At 33.9% G+C, this 25,792-nt stretch overlaps 1 protein-coding gene across 3 annotated transcripts in view; it reads right to left on the reverse strand.

Annotated features, from left to right (window-relative positions):
- The window catches only part of LOC145684073 (uncharacterized), a 166,686-nt gene that overhangs the window by 109,866 nt on the left and 31,028 nt on the right, over nt 1-25,792 (reverse strand). For all 3 annotated transcript variants that reach the window (XM_081755929.1, XM_081755928.1, XM_081755927.1), the window contains exons 5-6: nt 11,637-11,678; nt 7,453-7,485 (exon numbers count right to left, since the gene is read on the reverse strand). In XM_081755929.1, coding sequence (XP_081612055.1) covers nt 7,453-7,485; nt 11,637-11,678 — 75 coding nt within the window. The remainder of the gene's footprint in view (nt 1-7,452; nt 7,486-11,636; nt 11,679-25,792) is intronic.

Here is a 25,792-nt window from a genome sequence, read left to right on the forward strand (position 1 = left end):
GAAAGAACATTGGACACTTGAAAACATTATAGTGCTTCGAAATGAAGAGCTTCAAACGATAAATATCATATGCTACACTACAGGGGACCCAACGCCAAACAATATATAAGTATACTCTTCGTCAGAGGGCTAAGGGATTCCAAAATAGTTATCCAATACTAGACGAGAAGACTAAGGCCAATCAGTTGGGAAGCTTCGATCACTGATTATCAAAGATTTGAGGTGAGGATTCAAAATAGCTACCCAATGCTACGAGCTCCTTCCGGTCATAACTTTGCAAGAGGGGGCCTTGGGGCGTTGGGGGGATAAAAATAACTAGCGAATACACAACGAGAAGAATATGAAGAGGAAAAGGCATGTTTCATCTTGTTTCTACAACCGGTAGGTGCCCCGCGCATACGTATACCAGGTCAGCAACAACGCCCACGCCACGTTCCCGTGGGAAAATTTTTAAAAATTTTCCCACGCCCGACCGAGTTGAATTATTCATTACTGTGGACTAATAAGATTATAGTAATTTCTCCTAATATTGTCCTTGAAGAGTTTTAAAACTGAATGGCATGGTTTGGAGACATATGTGCATGGTGTTTGAAATAAAACGTTTAGCGTTTATTTATTTTTTATTTATTTATAACAGGTTTCAGATACAGCACTAGGACATTTTACACTGAAACATTTTAACAATTTGATAACATAATTTGAGATCAAGATAGTACAACACAACAGCGGCATTACAAAACAGATTATTTATAGATAATCAAAAAGTATACTCACTTGAGAAACCGTCTACAGTTTCTCGTAGCTTATTATAGGTTCTGACAATTCGATTTAGAAGGGACCTTTGGACAATGTTAACTCTCGCCGCTCGACTGTAAAAGAGATCCCTAGACCGTGTTGTTCTAGCAGGTACGCGAATATTGATCTGACTTAACAACTGTTCACATGATATGTGGACATTTACAATTTTTTCAAAAATATTAGGTCAGAAATTTTGTTTCTCACTAGGGAGGTTTGATATTAAGGGATTTTAAAACGTCATTTTTTGGAAGTGTTCAGAGGTGAGATACTCGGTAGGTTACAATGGCTAAGAATAAATTAATTACGGAATTTATTTTTTAAAATGAGTAGGACAAGTCATAGACCAGATAGAAGAACAGCACCCAATAGTGGGAGCAACATATGACTTACAGAACAAGCTTAAGGAATTAGGACTTTTTATGTTAGTAAAGCTTATAAAGGAGTCCAAGTTTTCTCATAGCTGTACAAGATATTGTGCTCCCACAAAAGTAAGCTTACTGTCAACGATAACACAAAGATCTCTGAAAGTGGAGACAGGATTTATGTTCTTATTACCAATTTTGTAAATGTGTTTTATAGGTTCTTTTTTTAGAGAAATCGTAAGAGAAGTACATGTTTCGAGGTTTGTGTACAAAAAAGGAGTAAAAACTGGATATGAAAAGTTGAAAGACGATCGCGAAAGAACATGAGATAGTTCGCATTGGCTGAAGAATCTCTTTTGCTGATATAGTCTCCTATCATTGGAGATTGGTGATCATTCATAAAATTTAATAGATCCAAAACTTGATAAACGATAGCGAAAGTAATACGAAAAATAAACATTTTGTGATATTGATTGTGCCATTCTAGTCCACATATGCATTCTTGCAAAGTTAGATAAAATTGACAATGTTTAAAGTCACCAACGGCTCATAAGAAAAGGTGGAATCATACAATTGAGAAACGAAAATGTCGTAGAATATATTGGGTGGAGGTCTACTTTTCTTATAAGTCGCTCATCATTGGCAACTAGGATCACTAGAATTCTTAACTAATAAGTTATGTGATCAGATATACAAGTGAAAAAATGATTAAACAAACAAGGGTTCGTGTAAAAATGTTGTTATTGATTACAGTTTACGAAGACTGACCACAAATATTCACAGATTAGTTTCTGTCATTTTAATGTAAGTTACTGTTTATGTATGAAGTTGCCATTTCTATATCTATAATCTTTTCTTTCTCTTGGTCTCCTATATCATATTGTAGTATTTCCTGAATGGCATTTGAATCTGTTTTTTTTTTCAACAATCTCCACCACTTGGTAGTGACACAACATGCGAAACTAACTTTTGTTCTTTAAGTTCCGCAAATCAGTTCACAAAATCGAAAATTCTTTTCTGTCTCTTGGTTCATCTTGTGTAAATATATAATTTAATTTCCTTTTTATATGCATTGAGATGTGATTAAAAATAAGGAGAAATTCTTAACTTTTGGTAATATATTTTCAATTTGAAAATATTTCTTATGGGGTTTTATAGGACTTGCCTGTCTTCAAAGTTATGTTTGCAATTTCCTTAATCTTGCAATATATATGCTTTCTTGCTGTAGAGGGGAAGAGAATGTGCTATTCTCAGGCAAATGTGGTTTTTGCAATATCATGATTTCTTTTCGTTTTATGTCGTGACGATAACTTCTCACGTGAAAGCAAACTTCTGCTAAGTTAAATATATATTCTCGACATAATGATAATTGTATTCTTGATAGATTTTGGAAATAGTACAATAAGTGTCTAGTAAATTCATTTTGAAAATAAAGTAATATAGAAAAGCAAAATAAATACTTAAATTAGTGTCTAGCTGTGATAATTCGAACGTAACTCCCTAATATGTTAATATATCTTTTAGAGCACATTGTGGGAAGATTTTTAAAAGCAAAAAACTGTATTACTGTGAGAATGTCCAAAAAAATTTGAGATTATGATTATAAGTTTACAAGTCATCATATCAGATATATTTTAAATAATCTTTTCTAAATTTTATATGCATAGAACTCTTTAAAAAGTTTTCTATTTCACTATTGGCCTTGTTAGGTAATTAAATACTTAATACATAAGAGGCTATTTTTCAACCTCGGGTTGCCCTTTTACGTGACCAGATAAGCATAAGGATGCGGACCTGCGCACTGTGCTATTGCTCAACTACTCCAAAATAAGATCAGCCACTGCTAGGTTCAGTACGTTAGTAGCAATAAGAGCTACAGGCGAGTAAACATGACTTCCATCATTCATTCTCCCGCCAAGTGTGAGTTGCGAAACGTCATTCGTTTTCTACGAACAGTAGAAAATAGTTAACCAGAAATTCATCGCAAGAGATCCGAGTTTATGGTCCACACTGTATGCTTTATAGATAATATGTTTATTTGTGTCCTTCGTTTTTAAGTTTTAGTAAAATTATTCATATATTTTTTTTTTAATTATTCTTACTTATATATGTACGACCAATTAAAATTTAAATTAGCAAGGTTAATACATTCATTGCTAAACATATTTACTTTTATTACTTTATTCCTGTATTACTTTTGAAAACTGAATTGTGTTGGTTTATTTAACATCTCGATCAAACGTTAAACACAGATACGATTGAGGTCTGAGATTTTTCTCTCATTTCACTTTTACAGTGCAACGAAGGGATAGGGGATGGGGAAATATATGTTTAAAATTGAAAATAAAAGTGACTGTCTATGTGACTTCATCACATTTAAACCACCTGAAAGATCGTAACCAAATTTTCAATATAGATGAAGTTCGGACCTGGGATGTTTTCTTCATTTCACCTTTACCGTGCAACCTAGATGATGGAGAAATGAGAGATAATTGTAAAAAGAATCAAAATAAAACTATGTTAGTGATATCATAAGGCTTTTAATCACAGGACAGATCTCCATAAAATTTCCAAAGAATGAAGTTCGGGCATGGGTTGGTTTCTATCTTATCACTTTGACGGTAGAACTTAGGGAGGGGGAAGGGAGGGGACAGATATATAAGAATAAATAAGCCTTAAATACTTTTGAACCACACAACCGAATCTACAAAAACTTTCAGCATAGATTAAGTTTGGGCTTGGGATAATTTTATTTCATTTAACTTTGACGGTGCATCGTAGAGAGGGTGAAGTTGAGGCGGAGATATATGTAATAAAGTGAAGATGAAAGTGAGACTTCACTCTTGAACAACCTGACCGCTCTCGATTAAATTTCAACATAGATAAGCTTCGGGCATGGGGTGGTATTTATCTATTCACTTTAACGATAAAACTTATGGGAGGAGGAAGGAAGGGGAGATATACAAAATTAAATAAAAAATAACTCTTGAACCACCATAAAGATCTAGATCAAATTTTCAACATAGATGAAGTTTAAACCTGAGATGATTTTTATCATGTATCTTTTACGATGTAACCTAAAGGAAGGGAAAGACATTTACAAATGATCGAAAATGACCGATATTAGTGCCTAATCTATAGTTTGTGAGGTCGCTAAAATGAGTAGTTAAACTTCTGATACGATATAAACCCAAAACAGCTCCGCAAAAACTGTGGAAGGATATATATATATATATATATATATATATATATATATATATATATATATATATATATATATATATATATATATATATATATATAAAATTACTAATACCAGTGAGAATTCAGTTTCCGGAAACACTAAGAAGAGGGGAAGAAGATATATAAAAATCGTTGCAAATGACAAATACTATAGAGCGATTTGGTACTATTAAAAAGAGACTGACTAACGAAACACGTTATTATTTTTTCTTAATTTAACCGAGCAAAGCGGGTAATTTATGTTAGTAGTGTATAAAAACCTTAAAACAGTTTATAAATACAATTCTATACAAGAAAAAGAGAATACTAACAAAGCTAGGCAATACAATGGAAAAAGCTAATGATCTTCCGTAGTTTAACGCGCTACTATCCATGTCACAAAAGTCCCCGCGCGTATTGGAGGGTTAATATAGTCATAAAATCATCACTGGGAAGTGTTGACGAGAAAATGACGTTTCTAATACAAATCTCTTTCTTTAAACTGTTGTAAAAAATGAACGTATCATTGTACACAAGCATAGAAAAAAAAAACATCTTTTAAGTGCTATTACATCGTACCAATAGGAATAATTTAAATAATAAGATGTAGAAATTTTTAGAGTATTAATCCGTATAATCTCTTTATTGTTGGAGGCTAGACGCTGGTTATATTAGTAGTGGTTAAACATTTATTGGATTGAACGGTAAAGCGCAAGCTCAGATCTCAAACATTGCTAAACTACAGATATATTGAACAATAGAGTTAATATTCGGACAGTTTGCCATAAAAGAAATACGAAATAATTAAGTTATTCAAAAAACTTTCAACACAGATAAGATTTGGGTCTGAGATTTTTCTCTCATTTCACTTTTAGACTGCAATGAAGGTTTAGGGGAGGGGGAGATATATGTTTAAAAGTTAAAAATAAAAGTGACTGTCTTTGTGACATCATCACATTTAAACCACCTGACAGATCTTAACCAAATTTTCCATATAGATGAGATTCCGGCCTGGGATGTTTTCTTCATTTCACTTTTACCGTGCAACCTAGATGATGGAGAAAGGAGAGATAATTGTAAAAATAATCAAAATAAAAGTGACTATATTTGTGACTTCATAACGCTTTTGATCAATGAACAGATCTCCATAAAATTTCCAAAGGATGAAGTTCGGGCCTGCGCTGGTTTCTATTTTATGACCTTGGCGGTAGAATTTAAGGAGCGGGAAATTAGGGGACGGAAATAAGCCTTAAATACATTTGAACGACACAACCGAATATACACAAATTTTCAATATAGATTACGTTTTGGCTTGGGATAATTTAATTTCATTTAAAATTTGACGGTGCATCGTAGGGGAGGGTGAGGGTGAGGCGAAGATATATGTAAAAAAGTGAAGATGAAAGTGTGACTTCGCTCTTGAACAACCTGACCGCTCTCGATTAAATTTCAACATAGATGAGCTTCGGGACTGGGGTGGAATTTATCTATTCACTTTAACGATAGAACTTATTGGAGGAGGAAGGAAGGGGAGATATATAAAATTAAATAAAAAAATAACTCTTGAACCACCATAAAGATCTAGATCAAATTTTCAACATAGATGAAGTTTAAACCTGAGATGATTTTTATCATGTATCTTTTACGATGTAACTTAAAGGAAAGGAAAGACATTTACAAATGATCGAAAATGACCGATATTAGTGCCTGATCTATAGTTTGTGATGTCGCTAAAATGTGCAGTTAAACTTCTGATACGATATAAATCCAAAGACAGCTCCGCAAAAATTGTGGAAAGGGATATATATATATATATATATATATATATATATATATATATATATATATATATATATATATATATATATATATATATATATATATGATAAAAACGAGAAATATCAGTGGAAATTCAGTTTCCGGAAACACTAAGAAGAACAATGGCCCTTCCGATGCCGTGCCCATAACATGGGGAGGAGAAGAAGATATATAAAAATGATTGCAAATGACAGCTACTATAGAACGTTTTGGTAGTATTAAAAGGTAACTAACTAACGGAACACGTTATTATTTTTTCTTAATTTAATCGAGCGAAGCGGGTAATTTATGCTAGTAGTGTATAAAAACGTTAAAAAAGTTTATAAATAGAATTCAATACAAGAAAAATCGAATACTAACAAAGCTAGGCAATGCAATAAAATAAAAAATAATGATCTTCCGTAGTTCAACGCGCGAGTATCCATGTAAAAAAATCCCCTCACGTATTGGAGGGTGAATATAATCATAAAATCATCACTGGGAAGTTATGACGACAAAATGACGTTCTTAACACACATCTCTTTCTTCAAACTGTTGTAAAAAAAATAAACGTATCATTGTAAACAAGCATAGAATATAGAACATGTTTTAAGTGCTATTACATCGTACCAATAGGAATAATGTAAATAGTAATATGTAAAAATTTTTAGAGCATTGATCCCATATAACCTCCTCTTGTGGCAGGGTAGTATACATGATTTCGCTGCGCTAGACCCTGGTTGTACTCGTAGTATTATAGTTAAACATTTATTGGATTCCACTATAAAGTGTAAGTTCATATCTCAAACATTGCTAAACTACAAATATATTGAACAACAGAGTTAATATTCAGAATAGTTTGCAACACTGAAAATACGAAATAATTAGGTTACTCATGAAATAAGCAACATTATATCGTGTCTTTTAAGAATGTATGAACCACTACCCGGTTATTATAAAATATGTTTATGTATTTTGGAGGGTTCGCTAAATTTTGAATAATTGAATTTTCTTGAATAAACTATTAAATTTGTTTCAACTTTGATAGGTATTTGTCGCAATGCTAGAAAAAAGTTCTGAATATACGTCAAAGTATATTGTATCAGTAAGATCGAATGTGTTAATTTTTACAGTTTCTTATTAAAGTGTTATATGAATTGCTACGATTCTTTTCTTTACTCAAACAAATGAAGAATAACAAATTATTTTGATAGCTGTTGCTTATATTGCGATTTGCTACGCGGTAACTTAAACATATATTTGTGATACTTACTTACTATAATGTCATCTTCAGATTCCTCAATATCTGCACAGAACAAAATAAACAGAATTGTGTTATTTCAAAATAATTTAAATATCTGTACCCACAAACTAAACTAAGAAAATTAAGTTACTGAGGCGTTTAGCATTATTATAAAATGTACGAATATTTAATATTTTTGGGCAAAGTGTATAAGAAAGACAAATAAGTATTCTAAGTAGCTCTTTGTTTTAAGTGAGATTCCATATATGGATATCTCATATCAGAATGGATGAATAAGCATATATCAAACTCATATGGAACTCAGCACTAAGGATTCTGAACTCTAAATAGTGTTATATATCATGTACCTACTTTTCAAATGTTATCTCGGTGTAATAAATGAATTGGAAACACTATTCATACTATGTTTTCACGTTATCAAAGATCTTATCATAAACATTTCTGTACGAGCTAAAATTAACAAATGCTTAGAGTAATACAAAGGAACTCGTGTTAATGTAAAAGTACTGTGCTAGTGTGTTTGGTTTTGCCGTCCGACGTTGATTAAATGTTAGTTGATACAATTGTGACAAGAACTGACAATCGAGCAATTTATCAAACAATTTAACAGTATCAGGAATTGACACATTTCTTACATATAGAAACTCCATGGATCGTATATTTTATTGACAATTATGTCTCGATGATGAAAGACTGAAGCTTTATAAGCTTCTTACATACGACAACTTGTAGAAATTCGTTAATCCGTTGGGTGTAATTAGATTCTTTTTATAAAATTTCACAAAACCAGTAACATTTTCCTTGAACCTGTAACGTTGCATGTTCATCATTCTTCAAAAAATAGACAGTGGTGCTCTCAGATGAGTATTACTTGGATTTGCCTTTAGAGATATCGAATTTGAATTTTATGTTATTGTAATGAATATAACTTATCAATGCGTATTGTTTAACATTTTAATTGACGAATTGCAGCTAAATACTAATATGTGCATGAATCATTATAATTATTGAGGAAATATCACCAATGAAAGTTGAGTGTTTCATTGTACATTGGGACTTGATGCATGCAGATCAATATATCTGTGAGCACCTACGCCAAAATGTTCAAACCTTCCTCAGAAAAAAGAAAATATCTTCTATTTTGTTTCAAGTGAGTACGTGACATAGTGTATGCTAGGTCAACAATAATGTATCCCTTTCTTAGTCGTTTTCCTCATTACTCGCCGAAAGGTATATTTATATATGTGTGACGGGTATATCTCCTTATGTTGACATTCATTTTTTTCTGATTCATTGACGTTCGTACCTAGGTTCTGATTGTCAAAAGTATAGTCATAAGATCATAGTAATTCCACTTGATTTTGTCGCTCAATAGTTTGAGGACTGAAAGGCATGGTTTGGAGGCATAAGTATATGGTGTTTGAAATAAAATGTTTAGTGTTTAAGAAAAAAATAAATAAAAAACACTACTGTTTGCTACTTGTCATATAAGTCCCTTACATTGATTACTGTGATCACTAGAATTCTTAACTAGTAAGTTATGTGATCGGATAGACAATTGAAGACATGATAAAACAAACCAGGGTTCGTGTAGTAATGTTTGTTATGGATTACAGTTTACAAAGACTGATCATAGGCCTTCACAGATTAGTTGTTCGGAAAGTTGTCGAATAGTGATTCGCCTTTTTGAGCAAATCATATATGCCAATTTCTTTCACTTTTAATCTGTTTATGACGTTGAAGGACGTCTCGATAATTGTTTGCTTTCAACACACTCTTTATCTCAATCAAATTTTCAACTTATATGTAGTTCAAATCTGAAAAGTGTTTTGTCATTACATTTTGATAATAAATCTTAGGACTGGGTAGGGGAGGAAGGGAAATATATGAAAATGAATAAAACGTAATAATTCTTGAACCAACAACCTATCTCTATAAAAGTTTCAACATAGATATGATTTTTCTCTGATATTTTTACTTCACTTTTAAAGTGCAACGGAGGGCTTTTTGGAGGGGGATATATATGTCAGAAAAGTAAAAACAAAAGTAACTGTCTTTGTGAACTCATCACGTTTCAACAGCCCGATAGATCTTAACAAAATTTTCAACATAGATGAGGTTCGAGCCTGGGATGGTTTCGTCATTTCGCGTTTACGGTGAAACCTAGGGGAGGCAGAAGGTACGGTTTTATGTAAAAAGAATAAAAAGAGAAGTAACTGTCTTTCTGATTTCAAGTATTAATCACAGGACAGAACTTAATTAGATTTTCAAAGGTTGAAGTACGGTGATGGAGTGGTTTTTATCTTATCACTTTGAGAGTAGAATTTAAGGGAGGGGGAAGGATGGGACATATATATATAAGAATAAATAAAGCTTAATAACTCTTGAACCACACAACCTTCTCGAAAAATTTTTAATATGGATGACGTTTGGTCTTGGGATAATTTTTATAATTTAAATTGAGGGTGCAACGAAGCGGGGGGAAAGGAGGAGGCGGAGATATATGTATAAAAATAAAAATGAAAGTGTGACTTCACTCTTGAACTATCTGACCGATCTCGATTAAATATGCAACATAGATGAGGTTCGGGTTTGGGATAGTATTTATCTATTCACTTTAACGATCGAGCATACGGGAAGAGGTATGAGGGACACATATATAAAAATAAATGAAACTTAATAACTCTTGAACAAGCGGAAAAATTTAGATCAAATTTTCAACATGGATGAAGTGTAAACCTGAGATGATTTTTGTCATATCCCTTTGACGATGTAACTTGAAGGAGGGAAAAGACATTTACGAATGATTGAAAATGACTAATATTAGTATCTAATCTATAGTTTATGAGGTCGCTAAAGTGAACTGTGACACTTCTGATTCATTTTGTATCCAAAGTCAGCCCCGCAAAAATTGCAAACGGGGAGGGATATATATATATATATATATATAATGAAAATGATCAATATCCTTGTCTGATTCCGTTCTCGGAAACGCAGAGATGAACAAGGACACTTCCGATGTCTTGCCCACAACATGGGGAGGGAAGGAAGATATATAAAAGTGATCGAAAATGCCGATATCAAAAAGCGTTTTAGTAATAGTAAAAGTAATTGAGTAACGGAAATCTTACTATTTTTTTAATTTAACAGAGCAAAGCGGATAATTTATGCTAGTTGTTTAAAAAAGAACTTTAAAACAATTTATAAATACAAGTCTATACAAGAAAGATAGAATATTAAAAGAGCTAGGAAATACAATAAAATAAAAAAAAACAATGATCTTCAGTAGTCGAACGAGCTACTATGCATGTCACAAAAATGCTCGCGCGTATTGGAGGGTTAATATAATCATAAAATCATCATTGGGAAACGTTGACGAGAAAATGACGTTTCAAACAAATCTCTTTCTTCAAACTGTTATATATATATATATATATATATATATATATATATATATATATATATATATATAAACGTCTCACGGTACACAAACAGTCATAGGTTACATAAACATATAAAATAGAACATGTTTTAAGTGCTCTTACATCGTACTACTAGGAAGAATGTAAATAGTAATATGTAGAAATTGCTATAACATTCATCCCGTAAACCTCCTCATTTTTGTGGCAGGGTAGTATACATGATTTCGGTGTCCAAGACAATTGTTCTAATCGTAGGAGTTAAACGTTTATTGGATCCCACGGGAAAGTGCAAGTTCAGATCTCAAACATTTCTAAACTACAAATATATTGAACAACAGAGTTAATATGTAAAATTAGTTAGCTGGAAAGGAAATACGAAATAAGTAAGATATTCATAAATAATCATCATTATATCGTGTCTTATACGAATGTATGCAGCACACCCCGATTATTATAAAAGCTGTTTATGCATTTTGGAGGGTTCACAAAATTTCGAATAATTGAATTTTCTTGAATAAACTTTTAAATTTGTTTCAAATTTGATAGGTATTTGTTGATTTGCTACTAAAATTGTTCTGAATATACTTGAAAGTATATTGTATCAGAAAGATCGAATGTGTTAAATGTTACAGTTTTTTCTTCAAGTGTTATTTGAATTGCTACAATTCTTTTCTTACTCAAACATTTGCAGAATAACAAATCATTTTAATAGTTGCTGCTTATATTGCGATTTGCTACACGCTAACTTAAACATATATTTGTGATACTTACTTGGAAATTGTGAATTTGTGTCATCTTTAGAATCCTCAATATCTGTACAGAACAGAATAAACAGAATTGTGTTATTTCAAAGGATTGCAAAATTTTTATACCCAGAAACTAAACTAATAAAATAAAGTTACTGAGACGTTTAGCATTATTACAAAGTGTACCAATAATTAATATTTTTGGGGAAAGTGTATAAGAAAGAAAATAAATTTTCTAAGTTGCTCGTTGTAGTTAAGTCAGATTCCATAAATGGAGATCTCATATGAAGATGGATAAATAAGCGTATATCAAACTTAAATGGAACTCAGCACTACGGATTCTCAACTCTAAACAGCGTTGTATACATGCTACCACGGTGTAACAATTAAATTGGAAACACGATTGTTACTAGGTCTTCATGTTATCAAAGATCTAATCATAAACATTTCTGTACGAGCTAAAAAGAACGAATGCTTAGACTAATACTAAGGAACGCGTCATAATGTAAAAGTTCCGTGCTAGTGTGTGTTGTTTGCCGTCCAACGTTGATTATGAGTTAGTTGATACAATTGTGACAAGTACTGGCAATCGAGCAGTTTATCAGGCAATTTAACAGTAACAGGTTTTGACACATTTCTTAGATATAGGAACGCCATGGATCGTATAGTTTATTGGCAATTATGTTTTGATGATGAAAGACTGAAGCTTTATAAGCTTCTCACATACGACTACTTGTAAAATTTCGCTAATCCGTTGGGTATAATTAGAAATACTTTGTATAGAATTTCACAAAAGCAATAACATTTTTCCTTGAAGCTGTAATGTGGCATGTTCGTCATTCTTCAAAAAATAGACAGTGGTGCTCTCAGATGAATATCACTTGGATTTGCCTTTAGAGATATCGAATTTGAATTTTATGTTATTGTAGTGAATATCATTTAACTTTGAGGGAAGAATTGCAGCTAAATACTAATGTGCGCATGGATGATGATAATTATTGAGGGAACGTCACTAATGAAAGTTGAGTGTTTAATTGTACATTGGGACTTGATGTATGCTTATAAGTATAACTGTGAGCACCTATGCCGAAATGTACAAATCTTAATCAGAAAAAAGGAAATATCTTCTATTTTATTTCAAGTGAGCATGTGACATGGTGTATACTATGTCAGCTATATTGTATCCGTTCCTTACTCGATTTGCTCCGTACTCACCGAAAGGTACAGGGTGCGGCACGTAAAACCGGCCCGTCGTAATATTCTGGTATATTGTGTTTTTGGCAACACTTAAATAATCTACCTTCCTACCAAGAGATGGCGTGTCGAGGTCGGGTCGACTTACGTGACCTGCAGCAGTCACGTGCAGCCGCAGCCAGTGAAACTTGTCGAAACCAGTTGAGAAAAAGGCCTCGTTGTGTTAAGCCGGCTGAGTGTCAGTGTGTGATAATGCCGTATTCGATACCCGAGCGTGTTGCCGTTGTTGAAGGGTTCATTCTCACTGGATCTTTTGTGAAAACAAGGAATTTGTTTAGGGAAAAATTTCCAGGACGTTCTGTGCCAGCAAAAAGCACCTTTCAGGAATTGATTGAAAAATGGCGGCGTACAGGATCGGTTCAAAATGTTCCCAGGAACAGACGACCATCTGTCTGCACACCTGAATTATGAAGATGCAGGTGGAGGAGATAATGACAAGAAGTCCTCGGTCACCAGACTTGTCCACGTGTGACTTTTACTTATGGGGACTGTTAAAGGGAAGAGTATACGAAACAAACCCACACACAATTGAAGAACTCAAGACCAGGATCCAGGATGTCACCAATAGCATTACAATACAAGAACTGACAAGGTTATATATGAATCTCCTCAATCGTGCTCACATGTGTGTTGAAGTGGGCGGAGGACACTTTCAGCACCTCCTGTGAAGGCTGCTGTGAAGGTGAGTAGTCATATTCAATACATTACATTTCATTTATGTGTTGTAGTTAATCATATTCAATACATTACATTTCATTTTATGTGTTCACTTTACGAGCCGGTTTTACGTGCCGCACCCTGTATATTTGTATATGTGTGATGGAAGTGTATAGATGAAATTCCGGCCTGGGATGTTTTCTTCATTTCACTTTTACCGTGCAACCTAGATGATGGAGAAAGGAGAGATAATTGTAAAAAGAATCAAAATAAAGGTGACTATGTTTGTGACTTCATAACGCTTTTGATCACTGAACAGATCTCTATAAAATTCCCGAAGGATGAAGTTCGGGCCTGCGCTGGTTTCCATTTTGTGACCTTGGCGGTAGGATTTAAGGAGCGGGAAATTAGGAGACAGATATATAAGAATAAAAAAGCCTTAAATACTTTTGAACCACACAACCGAATATACACAAATTTTCAATATAGGTTACGTTTTGGCTTGGGATAATTTAATTTCATTTAACTTTGATGGTGCAACGTACGGGAGGATGGGGGTGAGGCGGAGATATATGTAAAAAAAAGTGAAGAGAAAGTACGACTTCACTATTGAACCACCTGACCGCTCTCGATTAAATTTCAACATAGATGAGGTTCCGGCCTGGGATGGTATTTATCTATTCACTTTAGCGATACCACTTATGGTAGGAGGTAGGAAGGGTTAGATATGTAAAATTAAATAAAACTTAATAACTCTTAAACCACCATTAAAGATCTAGATCAAATTTTCAACATAGATGAAGTTTAAACCTGAGATGAATCTTTTCTTGTCTCTTTTACGATGTAACTTAAAGGAATGGAAAGACATTTACAAATGTTCGAAAATGACCGATATTAGTGCCTAATCTATAGTTTCTGATAATATTAGGGTGGTCCAAATTTATGTGGGAAAAAATAATTTTAGGAATTTCTTTTGACTCACCCCCTAAAAAGGTTCCATATGGACCAAATTAAGCCGCAAGAAAAATTAGATCCATTGAATAATTTTAAATGGTGTCCTAAACGACCTAAAATTTTGAACTCGTTTACAATACATAGTATATGGGGAAAAGCTGTAATAAACACTTGTAATTTAGGAACGGCTCAAGGGAATGAAAAGTTGTCTTGGATAATAAAACTAGAGGAAGAGACTAACCTAATCTTGTAAAGCGTTATCATGGCGGCCATTTGAAGTCCGCCATCTTGAATTCTGGTCAAACATTTTAAATAGGAAGAGGGTCATGTGACATATCTTTTTGAAGTAGCATTTCATCCGAGGCTCAAATCTAGTATTATTTTTAAGTTGCCATCATGCAAGAGATCAATTCCGCGGTAAGTGACCCTACGAAGGAAAATTTTGAAGTTTCACCTTGGCCTTCATAAGTATTAAAATTATTTTTTAAGAATGCTGAATTTTTCATACATGAACAAGATGATACCAACATTGATTTGTAGATGGCTCTGCAGGAGGTAAAATATGGCCACTTTCATGTCGCAGAATATCGTACCTACGTTTGGATTTTAACACAAAGTTTTTTCCTGGTAATTTCTGTAGGGAAGTGAAGATCGCGTATGGTATTTATTAAGGTAATGTTTGTGTTTACATCGGTGAAATTGTTTTGCACATAATTTAATAATAGCATGAAAATTATAATAATTGATTTATTCAAGTAGGCTGTCGTGTAAGTCACAAGAAAACATAAATAAGTTTATGTATTTATATACATAATTAAACAAAAAAGCTGTTATTCTAAATTTTCTTCATTTGGACAGACGGTAATCAAAGGCCGTGCAGAAAGTCCTGAAATAATACGTGTAACTCTTTTAAATACAAAATATAATATGTCGTGTAAGTCACATTATGCGTGTCGTGTAAGTCACATTTTGTTGCAATGTTACCACATGATCAATAGTAGCTAACTGCAGTAAAACATATAAATAGTGAATTGATAACTCAATTAATGTATTAAGTGCCATGTTTAGTGTAAGAGAATGAAAGATAAGGAGGATAAAAGCAATATTATGAAGTATGGATGTAAAATGTACTTGACTGGACTATAAATGTAACAAATGAATGAAAAGTTAAACAATATGAATCAATGTGATCTAGAAAGTTTTAAAAATGTGACAGGAAGTATCTACTCTCTCTCGAACAATGCCGGCATATGTGATTCCGAAGTTTCTAGCCCAGCTACTTTTAATACCATTATTGGTTTTCTCGTACTCTTTTGTTGTTTTGGAAACATGCTTGTAAATTGGTAATTATTGCCTTTAGGCATCTAAAGCTCAGGCCGGTATAGGACGCAGGTGGGCATGTGGGAAAGGATTCGTTCAGATCTATTGAAAGTATATCATCTCAGCATTTGCCTGGTGTGAATGAGGAACACCTCAGTCAGGATTTGCCAGCTGTATGTTTTAAACCCGCAACCTACCGAGCCAAATCTAGCAAGCTACTACTCTGTCACGCTTCCTTGGTAGAAAACATGCTTATTCAAACGAAAATATGTAAGTCACATCAAAGTTTACTTTAAGATTATGAAATTAGGTCATGTCAAATATGTAACACTTGGCTTTTCTATTGCATTTTCAGATATTCCTAGTTCAAAAGCTGAATGGAAGCGGAAATAGATAGAGAAGTTGAAAAGAATGACATTGCATCAAATGGATTTTAGTGGAAATTACTGTTTTATGTACCACGAAGAGATACAAACCGCTCACTGGATATCGCACGGTTGTGCTATGTAAACTGCAATAATATATTTTCCTGAAGAAAAGGAAACCACAGAACATGATTCGTTCGTAATTATATCTGATTGTATGCATCAAGATGTGTTTTCATTTGCTTGTTTTAAGTCTACACTTATGGAAGATTTTGAAGGGCGTCATCCGGGTTTTCCGATCAACAATGTGAATTTGTCAGTCGGATGATGGTGCACAACATTATTCACTTTGTTCAATATCATTGCAGAAAGTTGAAATGTCTTGTTATTTTTCGGCTACAAACTATGGAAAAGGCTCTCAAAGACAAATTGATCCTCAATCTGCTTTAGAATTTATTGAGAGCACGCATGTCCGAACATTAATGTGATATACTGTAGTAAAGAGTATTACTTCAAAAATTTGAGTTCATGCTCCAATGGAAACTTCATAAGAAAGAAACATGTAATATTCCAAAAATACGAAACTAGCACTACTTTCATAGTGTTTCAGCATATACTATTAAATGTTCTCTCATCTAAGATACTTCTTCACCACGAAGGAAGTTTGATTTCATTCCAGAACAGTTCACTGGCGCATGTGAAGGGAATAAAAGCAGCGACGAAATGATGAAAATACTCTACTGGAGACAGGGTATTGGTACCCTTCGCCGGAAGAAGAACTATGAAATATTTGTTAGATGTGGAGAAAAGAATCAGAACAACTGTATGTAACATTTCTTCGCCATTACCATCAAGATAAAGAATTTTATTGGCCGCAACAGAAAGATTAGGCCTATGTTGCGTTTAACAGACATTGATCACAGACATAAATTAGAATTTGACAAATTTTGCTCGAATAAAAGAACTGTTAACTTCTTGTTTTGTCTGTTAACTTCCTTTTATCTCTCTAAATCATTAGTGCCACTCTGTCTGCCAATAGATTTTGAAAGTGTAATTAAACGAAGACATGATGTTAGACTTGTCGTGTAAGTCACAAATTTATGTCGTGTACGTCACGTTATATTTGTAGCATATATTTTAAAATAAATATAGAAAATGTAATAATTTTCTTTTGGTCTTATAGCTTGATACCTATTTAATATATGTAAAAAGTTTTAGTTTTCTTGCAGCAATAGAAGAACAGAATTTTCATATAGTTAACCGTTATTTAAAACACGATGTCTCCTACTGTCGTGTAAGTCACGTATATATTTAGAGACTTGTTTCAGCCATTTTGTTTACATATTTAAATGCTGCAAATAAAAATGAATGAAGGACTTACTGCCCCTTATTTATAACCTAAAACTTGCCCATGAATATATCTTATAATTTTTGTAATACATAATATTTACTGCCGTCTGACGTCTGTTGTCGTGTAAGTCACAAATGGAATTAGCCAAGAGTTATTACGTGTGAAAAACAAAATTCTTCACTTAATGTTATTTTACTGCAGTTATGGGACACAGATTTGTAAGAATTTTGGAAGTCTTTTACATAAACTGAAACAAACTGAGTAGTAGGGGTCTGATTTGACCGCACTCTCGATTATCCAATTTGGGGCCGACCATAGTGAATGAATCAGGGATGCTTTGGCCCGGGATGCGTCACCTATTGAAATTTTGCTTATGCTTGTTTAGGAGACATGCACGATAGTGCGAATGAGTCAGAGGTACCTTGGCCCTGCTATGACGTCATTGTATTGGGAGTTTTGGATCAGATGTTATGATGATTCTTTAAAATTACTAAAAATATGGTCTTGATAATTAATTACGTTATGAAATAGTACAGGTTTACGAATGATTTTTATTTTTCGTTCCCTTTTATGGCATAAAATTTAGAGATTGTTATATCTTTGATGAGATGGATTAACACTGGTGCAAATGAAATAGTTAGTTTTACGTCTCACGCTTATGCTGTTTAGGCTAAAGGAGATGGTGAGGATGAGAAATGAATTAAAATGTGGGAGAAAATTGGAGTATCCTGAGCATAATGTTGCCCATCATAAAACTATTTTCGCGGGTTTTGAACTAGGGACCACATACAGCTGAGGTGAACGCCCTACCACTAAGCCACCGCACCTCTACTGGTATGAATGAATTAGATGTATTTAGTTCGAGCTAATATGTTCGTTTCACGGCTCTGAACTGGGATTTTTCGTTTGGAGGTTATGATGGCTTTTTCGTTCCCTTTTATGGGTATAAAATTACCAAAACAAGGTTTGATCTCTTTCTTGATAACCTATTACATTATGAATTAGTAGATTCAGTAATAGTATAAATTAGTATTAGTATTAATATGAAACTCGAAAGCTTTGAAGTTCCTTCGTGGCTAACCGGTTAGCGTATGCGCCTTTAAAGTGGGAGACCAGGATTCGATTCCCGGAAGGAGCTCATACGGTTCGGATTTCACGTTAATTAGCAGGTTTTTATTTTCGCTGCTAAGCTCAAAATCAACTTAAATCGACAAATTTGGGAGGAATACTTGATATTTTGTTGTTATCTCTTTGATGAGACGGACTAACACTGGTGCAAATGAAATCTTTAGTTTTACGTCCCACTCTTATGCCGATTAGCATAAAGGAGACGGTGACGATGAGACATGAATGAAAGTATGGGAGAAAATTGGAGTATCCCGATCATAATGTTGCCCACCACAAAACTACTTTTGCGGAGTTTGAACCAGGGACCACATACAGCATAGGTGAACGCTCTACCACTGAGCCACAGCGCTCTGTACTGATGCGAATGAATTAGAGGTATTTGGTTCGGGCTAATGTGTTTGTATGACGTCACTGAACTGAGATTTTTAGCTTGGAGGTTATGATGGCTTGTTTCGTTCCCTTTTATGGATATAAAATTACCAAAACAAGGTTTGATCTCTTTTTTGATGACCTATTACATTATGAATTAGTACACCCAGTAATAGTATAAATTAGTATTAGTATTAATATGAAACTCGAAAACTTTGGAGTTCCTCCGTGGCTAACCGGTTAGCGTATGCGCCTTTAACGTGGGAGACCAGGGTTCGATTCCCGGAAGGAGCTCATGCGGTTTGGATTTCACGTATATTAGTAGGTTTTACCCTCGCTGCTGAACGGTACGTTAAACTCAAAATCAACTTAACTCGAAAACTTTGGGAGGAACACTTGATTTTTGATTAAGGTATAGTTTTCATTCATGGGACTTATGGGACTCGAACCACGATACTCAATTGTCAAAAAATATGTCCAGGAAAGCATACATTTATTGAGACGCATAAAGGAGGGGGAGGGACGATCCCGGACCTGGTTAACAACAATAATTTATATCGTATTCGTTTGTGGGTTAAATAAAACTGTTGGAAAGATTTAAAAAATTTTCTTATTGTATTGACTTATAATCATATGTTGAAGAGGAAACGTCAGCTATATCGTGTTACCTATGCTTACATATTCGTTGTCACAGTATCGTTGGCATTGTTTGTTCGAACAAATACGGTGTTTAATTGCCAAATAGTGTGTAATGGTTTACTTTGAGAGGATATATTTCTTCTTTGAGAAGGATAAAAGGGATGGGATGATGTGATTTTCGACCTCGTTAGTACCTCTCGTTTTCGTTTGTGAATTAAAATAAATGACGTCACATTTACTTTTCGCTTAAATCTGATGGGTTCATTGTAATAACGATTAATCTACTTTTGTAACGAGATAACATTGAGGAGTTATTTCTTATGACAAAAGAAGAACATATATGTGTAATGGTTTACTTTGAAAGAATATATTCATTCCTAGAGAAGGTAAAAGAAGGAAGTGATGAGCTGACTTCGAACCTAGTTACTACCTTTCGTTTTCGTTCGCGGATAAATAATAATGACGTTACATTTACTCTTTGCTTAAATCTGATTAGTTCATTGTAATAACTGTCACAAAACATTGTTATTGGTTTGATCGATTTAAACGTTTAGCGTTTGTGTTTAGTTTAATTAGTAAGGGCTTAGCTGATGGAAAACTGTTCCGACAGTACTTGTTATATGCTTGTTATATGTTGTTTAGGTTCATGATTAAAATGTTCTCAATATTGTGTAATATTTCTAAGCTTGATTGGTTCTTTATTACAGTATATGGATGCGACATGGACGAAAGTGATTGGTACCAACTTTTTGTGTGTTAATTTGGCAGAACCAAAGTCATGGTCCAAAGAACTAATGTTAGTATTTGATCACCTAAAATTGCTAAAGATATAATTTGGGAAGGTTTCTAGCCTCATGTATTCTCTTTATTACGTTATAGCCATGCACGTTCTATATTTAGTCCCCGAAGGTCATGAGTTTGATTCTCGATGAGAGTTTATATGACTTTGATATTAACTTAAATTCTTGTGCTGTTTAGGATTTATGCTCCACATAGACGTTGTCTGAGCTCTGCAAAGTAGAGTTTGCTGTTACTTTATTTACATATAATGAGGATATGCGTACCTAAATGCACCCCTTTTAAGCTTTTTGATGAGAGAACCACGTTACTTTAAGGTCACCTTCTTGGTCCTAGTGTTAATTCGTGTAACTTATATCTTAAATGAAATTGACAGTTTAGTTTAAATCATCATTTCAAAAATATTTTAGTATGTGCCAAAAATTTTCAGAGAATGCAAAGAGGGAAACGTTTCACGGTTAACCGTCAAACGTTATCCGGTTTTTAAGTATTCGATTAAAAATTATCGGTTTTAACTATTCGATTAACAAATAAACGGTTTTTAACTATTCTATTAAATTTTGAGTCCACTAATTTCCAGTTATTACAAAAGTTCGAGTGAAAATCTGAAACTAAATTTTTTCGAACTCAAATTTTTCAAATCATAAATATTCAAACTGAAATTTTCGAATTAAAAACATGAAACTAAACTTTTCGAACAAAAAAGTTGAAATCAATATTTTCGAATTCAAATTTTCAAACAAAAGAAATCAAACTGACACTTTCGTATTATAAACATCGAACCAAAATTTTCGAACAAAAATTTGAAATAAAACTTTTCGAATTCAACTTTTCAAACCAAACAATTTCACACTGAAATATTTTGAACTACAAATTCTAAACTAAAACTTTCGAATCAAAACATTTCAAACCATTTTTTACAACTAGAAAGTCGGAACTAAAATTTTCGAACAAAAACTTGAAATAAAACTTCGAATTTAAATTTTTTCAAACCACACAATTTCACACTGAAATTTTTGAACTAGAAATTTTAAATTACATTTTTTCGATAAATGGAATCAAAATTTTCGAATCAAAACATTTCAATCCAAATTTTAGAACTAGAAAGTGGAAACTAAAATTTTCGAACTAAAAGTTTGAACCTGTTTTCGAACTAAAAATTTTTATAACGAAATTTTGAAATGAAAATTTTTGGACCTAGAAGTTCAAACCAAGAAAAACAAACGCTGAACGTTTAAATCGTTCAAACCAATAACAATATTTTGTGAGAGTTATTACAATGAACTAATCAGATTTAAGCAAAGAGTAAATGTAACGTCATTATTATTTATCCGCGAACGAAAACGAAAGGTACTAACTAGGTTCGAAGTCAGCTCATCACTTCCTTCTCTTACCTTCCTTCTTTTACCGAAACAAGCCATCATAACCTCCAAGCTAAAAATCCCAGTTCAGTGACGTCATACAAACACATAAGCCCGAACCAAATACCTCTAATTCATTCTCACCAGTACAAAGCGCTGTGGCTCAGTGGTAGAGCGTTCACCTATGCTGTATGGGGTCCCTGGTTCAAACTCCGCAAAAGTAGTTTTGTGGTAGGCAACATTATGATCGGGATACTCCAATTTTCTCCCATACTTTCATTCATTTCTCATCGTCACCGTCTCCTTTAGCCTAGTCGGCATTTATGCGTCTCAATAAATGTATGCTTTCCTGGACAAATTTTTTGACAATTCAGTATCGTGGTTCGAATCCCATAAGTCCCGTGAATGAAAACTATATCTTAATCAAAAATCAAGTATTCCTCCCAAATTTGTCGAATTAAGTTGATTTTGAGTTTACCAGCAAAAATAGAACCTACTAATTAACGTGAAATCCAAACCGCATGAGCTCCTTCCGGGAATCGAACCCTGGTCTCCCACGTTAAAGGCGCATACGCTAACCGGTTAGCCACGAGGGAACTCCAAAGCTTTCGAGTTTCATATTAATACTAATACTAATTTATACTATTACTGCATCTACTAATTCATAATGTAATAGGTCATCAAGAAAGAGATCAAACCTTGTTTTGGTAATTTTATACCCATAAAAGGGAACGAAAAAGCCATCATAACCTCCAAGCTAAAAGTCTTAGTTCAGAGACGTGAAACGAACATATTAGATCGAACCAAATACATCTAATTTATTCATACCAGTAGAGGTGCGGTGGCTTAGTGGTAGGGCGTTCACCTCTGCTGTATGTGGTCCCTGGTTCAATCCCCGCGAAAATAGTTTTATGGTGGGCAACATTATGCTCAGGATACTCCAATTTTCTCCCACACTTTAATTATTTCTCATCGTCACTGTCGCCTTTAGCCTAAACGGCATAAGCGTGGGACGTAAAACTAACTATTTCATTTGCACCAGTGTTAGTCCATCTCATCAAAGATATAACAATCTCCAAATTTTATGCCATAAAAGGGAACGAAAAATAAAAATCATTCGTAAACCTGTACTATTTCATAACGTAATTAATTATCAAGACCATATTTTTAGTAATTTTAAAGAATCATCATAACATCTGATCCAAAACACAAAATTCAATGACGTCATAGCAGGGCCAAAGCACCTCTGACTCATTCGCACCAGCGTGCATGTCCCCTGAATAAGCATAAGCAAAATTTCAATAGGTGACGCAATCCCGGGCCAAAGCATCCGCGATTCATTCACTATGGTCGATGGTGGCCTGAAATTGGATAATCGAGAGTGCCGTCAAGTCAGCCCCATACTACTAACTTCTTGTTTCGCTTTGAACTACGAATAAGATTTTCCATCAATATAATTCATAAATCATTATGAGGAAAAGGTTAAATTATAACGTGGAAGAAATTGAAATATCCCTTATTTGTGTAGTATCTTTTTGGTAAATTATGAATCTTATTTGCTACATAGCTCACTTTGTCGCATACAGAAAAAGATTATCTTTTGGCCTTTACTATCTGCAAAAGAAACTGTTTCTGCTTCTCATTTCTCGTAAGAACGTTGTTGTAATCTTCTATTAGTTACAGTTCCCTTTCTGCTGCACCGTTTGGTACCTGTATGAATATAACTATTGTCTCTCCTTGAAGATAGTCATTGTTTTTTGGCCATGAAGTCGGATCACACTCAAGAAACCATTTTTATTTTAGTTTTTCAATCGTTCGTATTAATCGTTCGAGGAAAATTTGTGTGTTTGTTGCAACAAAATCACTGATTTCTCTTTTCACAAGAATTTTCATGAGAATGGTGTCATCTCTTGCGTCAAGCCCCTTTGATGCTTCACGGTTTGCCCTTATAGTTTTAATTCTTTCAACCATTTTTTATTTTTCATTATGGTAACCCCATCATCAAAAAACCCCAAGTACCACAGTTGGCGTGAAAATTTAGAAAGAGAAACTTCAGGTAATTCAGCATCTACTTGTCTTTAACTGTACAAACCTTTCAAAAATTTTAGGTCTTGTAATGGTGAATGGGATGCTTGATCACTTTTAAGCCAAGTGTGAACATATAGTCGTATCAGAAAGTGCATACTCTCCGAAGAACCGTTTCTATTTGCTTCGTTAAACGAAATTGTGGCAAAAGAGAAATATTTTTAAATAGTAGATTGCTTTTCCACTCCACCTTACATGGTGAATTGCTGCAGGGAAACAAAAGAAAACTCCTCGAGGAGGTATGCCACCCAGGAATATGATGGTCAGTTCTAAGAATTCCCTGTAATCTTCTCTGTAGTGTCCTGCTTCTACAAGTTTGATAGCAAAATTGAACACTTCATTTCTTACATCGGAAATATTGTTCCTTACATCATCATCAATTCCTGGAATAAATTAGGGCAATCTACTCTAAACCGCTCGTTCTGAAACACTTCAATAGGTGAACGTCCGGTCCAGATGCAAACGAAACGTAACACTTATCAAATACACATTTTAAAACTGTTTCATAAATGTGGTATCTACAAGGAAGGTATAGAAGGTTATTTTGGAGCTGCTGTTCTAGCAGAATGCAAGCACTGATGACATGACTCATATTGTAGGAAGTAATGTCACAATAAACTGCCTGCACGAACTTTATCAAGTTCCATTCTTCAACCGAACGTACTACAGTAGATGCAGTATGCTCTTCTCTTGATGACGACAAAATGGGGACACCAATTAGCCTCTCATGACCACCTTCTGTAGTAATTATTGACAACCTGTCGGCAGTCTCTCTGCCAGTCAAATTCGGCAGTAGTTTGCCGTTCCAATGCACAACGAACGCACTTGATGCACTCTGAAATGGTTTATTTTGGTTCTGTGCGACTTCGCTACGGGTTTTGTCTCAGCATCGGTGAATTGAAGACCCCTTTACCTTATGGCCTAATGCTTCTGCAGTCGCTGTCAGAATATGTATTGCTGCTCTATCAGTGACCTTTTATCGATTAAGAGCAACAGCAGTCTTTGAGTAATAAAATTAGTTTTTCCCTCTTTTACATCACTTGGACGGTCCGGGCGCACACGCATCCGTATTTACACTTTCTCTAATATTCCACACTGGGTTTTAATCTTCATTATTTGTACTTCTCCATATCTTTTGGTGTATAAAGTTTAAAAAAATCAATTTCAGAATGCATTTTCTTTCGCGTTCCTCTTTCTTTTGAAACCGTGCATATCCCTATCGTTCTTTCAATCTCATGTCTGCACTTTTAGTAGTGTGAGAATTATTACCTCTGAAAAGGAGAAACCTTTTCACAGTTAATAATTCTTACACGAGTAAAGCTCTCTTTAAAATAGTGCCAGATTTAAGCTTCAGGTAAAACGACACCTCAAAACGATATGTCACATGACCCTCTTTCTATTTGAAAATTTTGACCTGAATCCAAGATGGCGGGTTTCAAGATGGCCGTAATGACAGTACTATACAGAATTACGTATGTTTCTTCCTCTATTTCTATTATCCAGGGTATCTTCGCATTACCTTTAGCCGTTTCTAAATTACATGAGTTTATTGCAGATTTTCCCCATAAAATATGTGCTGTAATCGGATTCAAAATTTTAGGTCTCTTGGGCACCATTAATATTATTCAATGAAGCTAATTTTTCTCCTGGCTTAATTTAGTCCCATATAGGGGGTGAGACCAGCCCGATCTGAAAATTTATATATTAGGGACCACCCTAATATATATATATATATATATATATATATATATATATATATATATATATATATATATATATATATATATATATATATATATATATATAGTGAATCAAAAGTCTGAAGAACACGGTGGAATAACTCGACAACTTAACTTCGGATCGATAAACCAAAAAACGCGTGTTTAGTAATATTGAAAAG

The sequence above is a fragment of the Thermobia domestica genome, chromosome 4, assembly GCF_964235325.1.
Source record: "Thermobia domestica chromosome 4, izTheDome1.hap1.1, whole genome shotgun sequence".
Lineage (NCBI taxonomy): Eukaryota > Metazoa > Arthropoda > Insecta > Zygentoma > Lepismatidae > Thermobia > Thermobia domestica.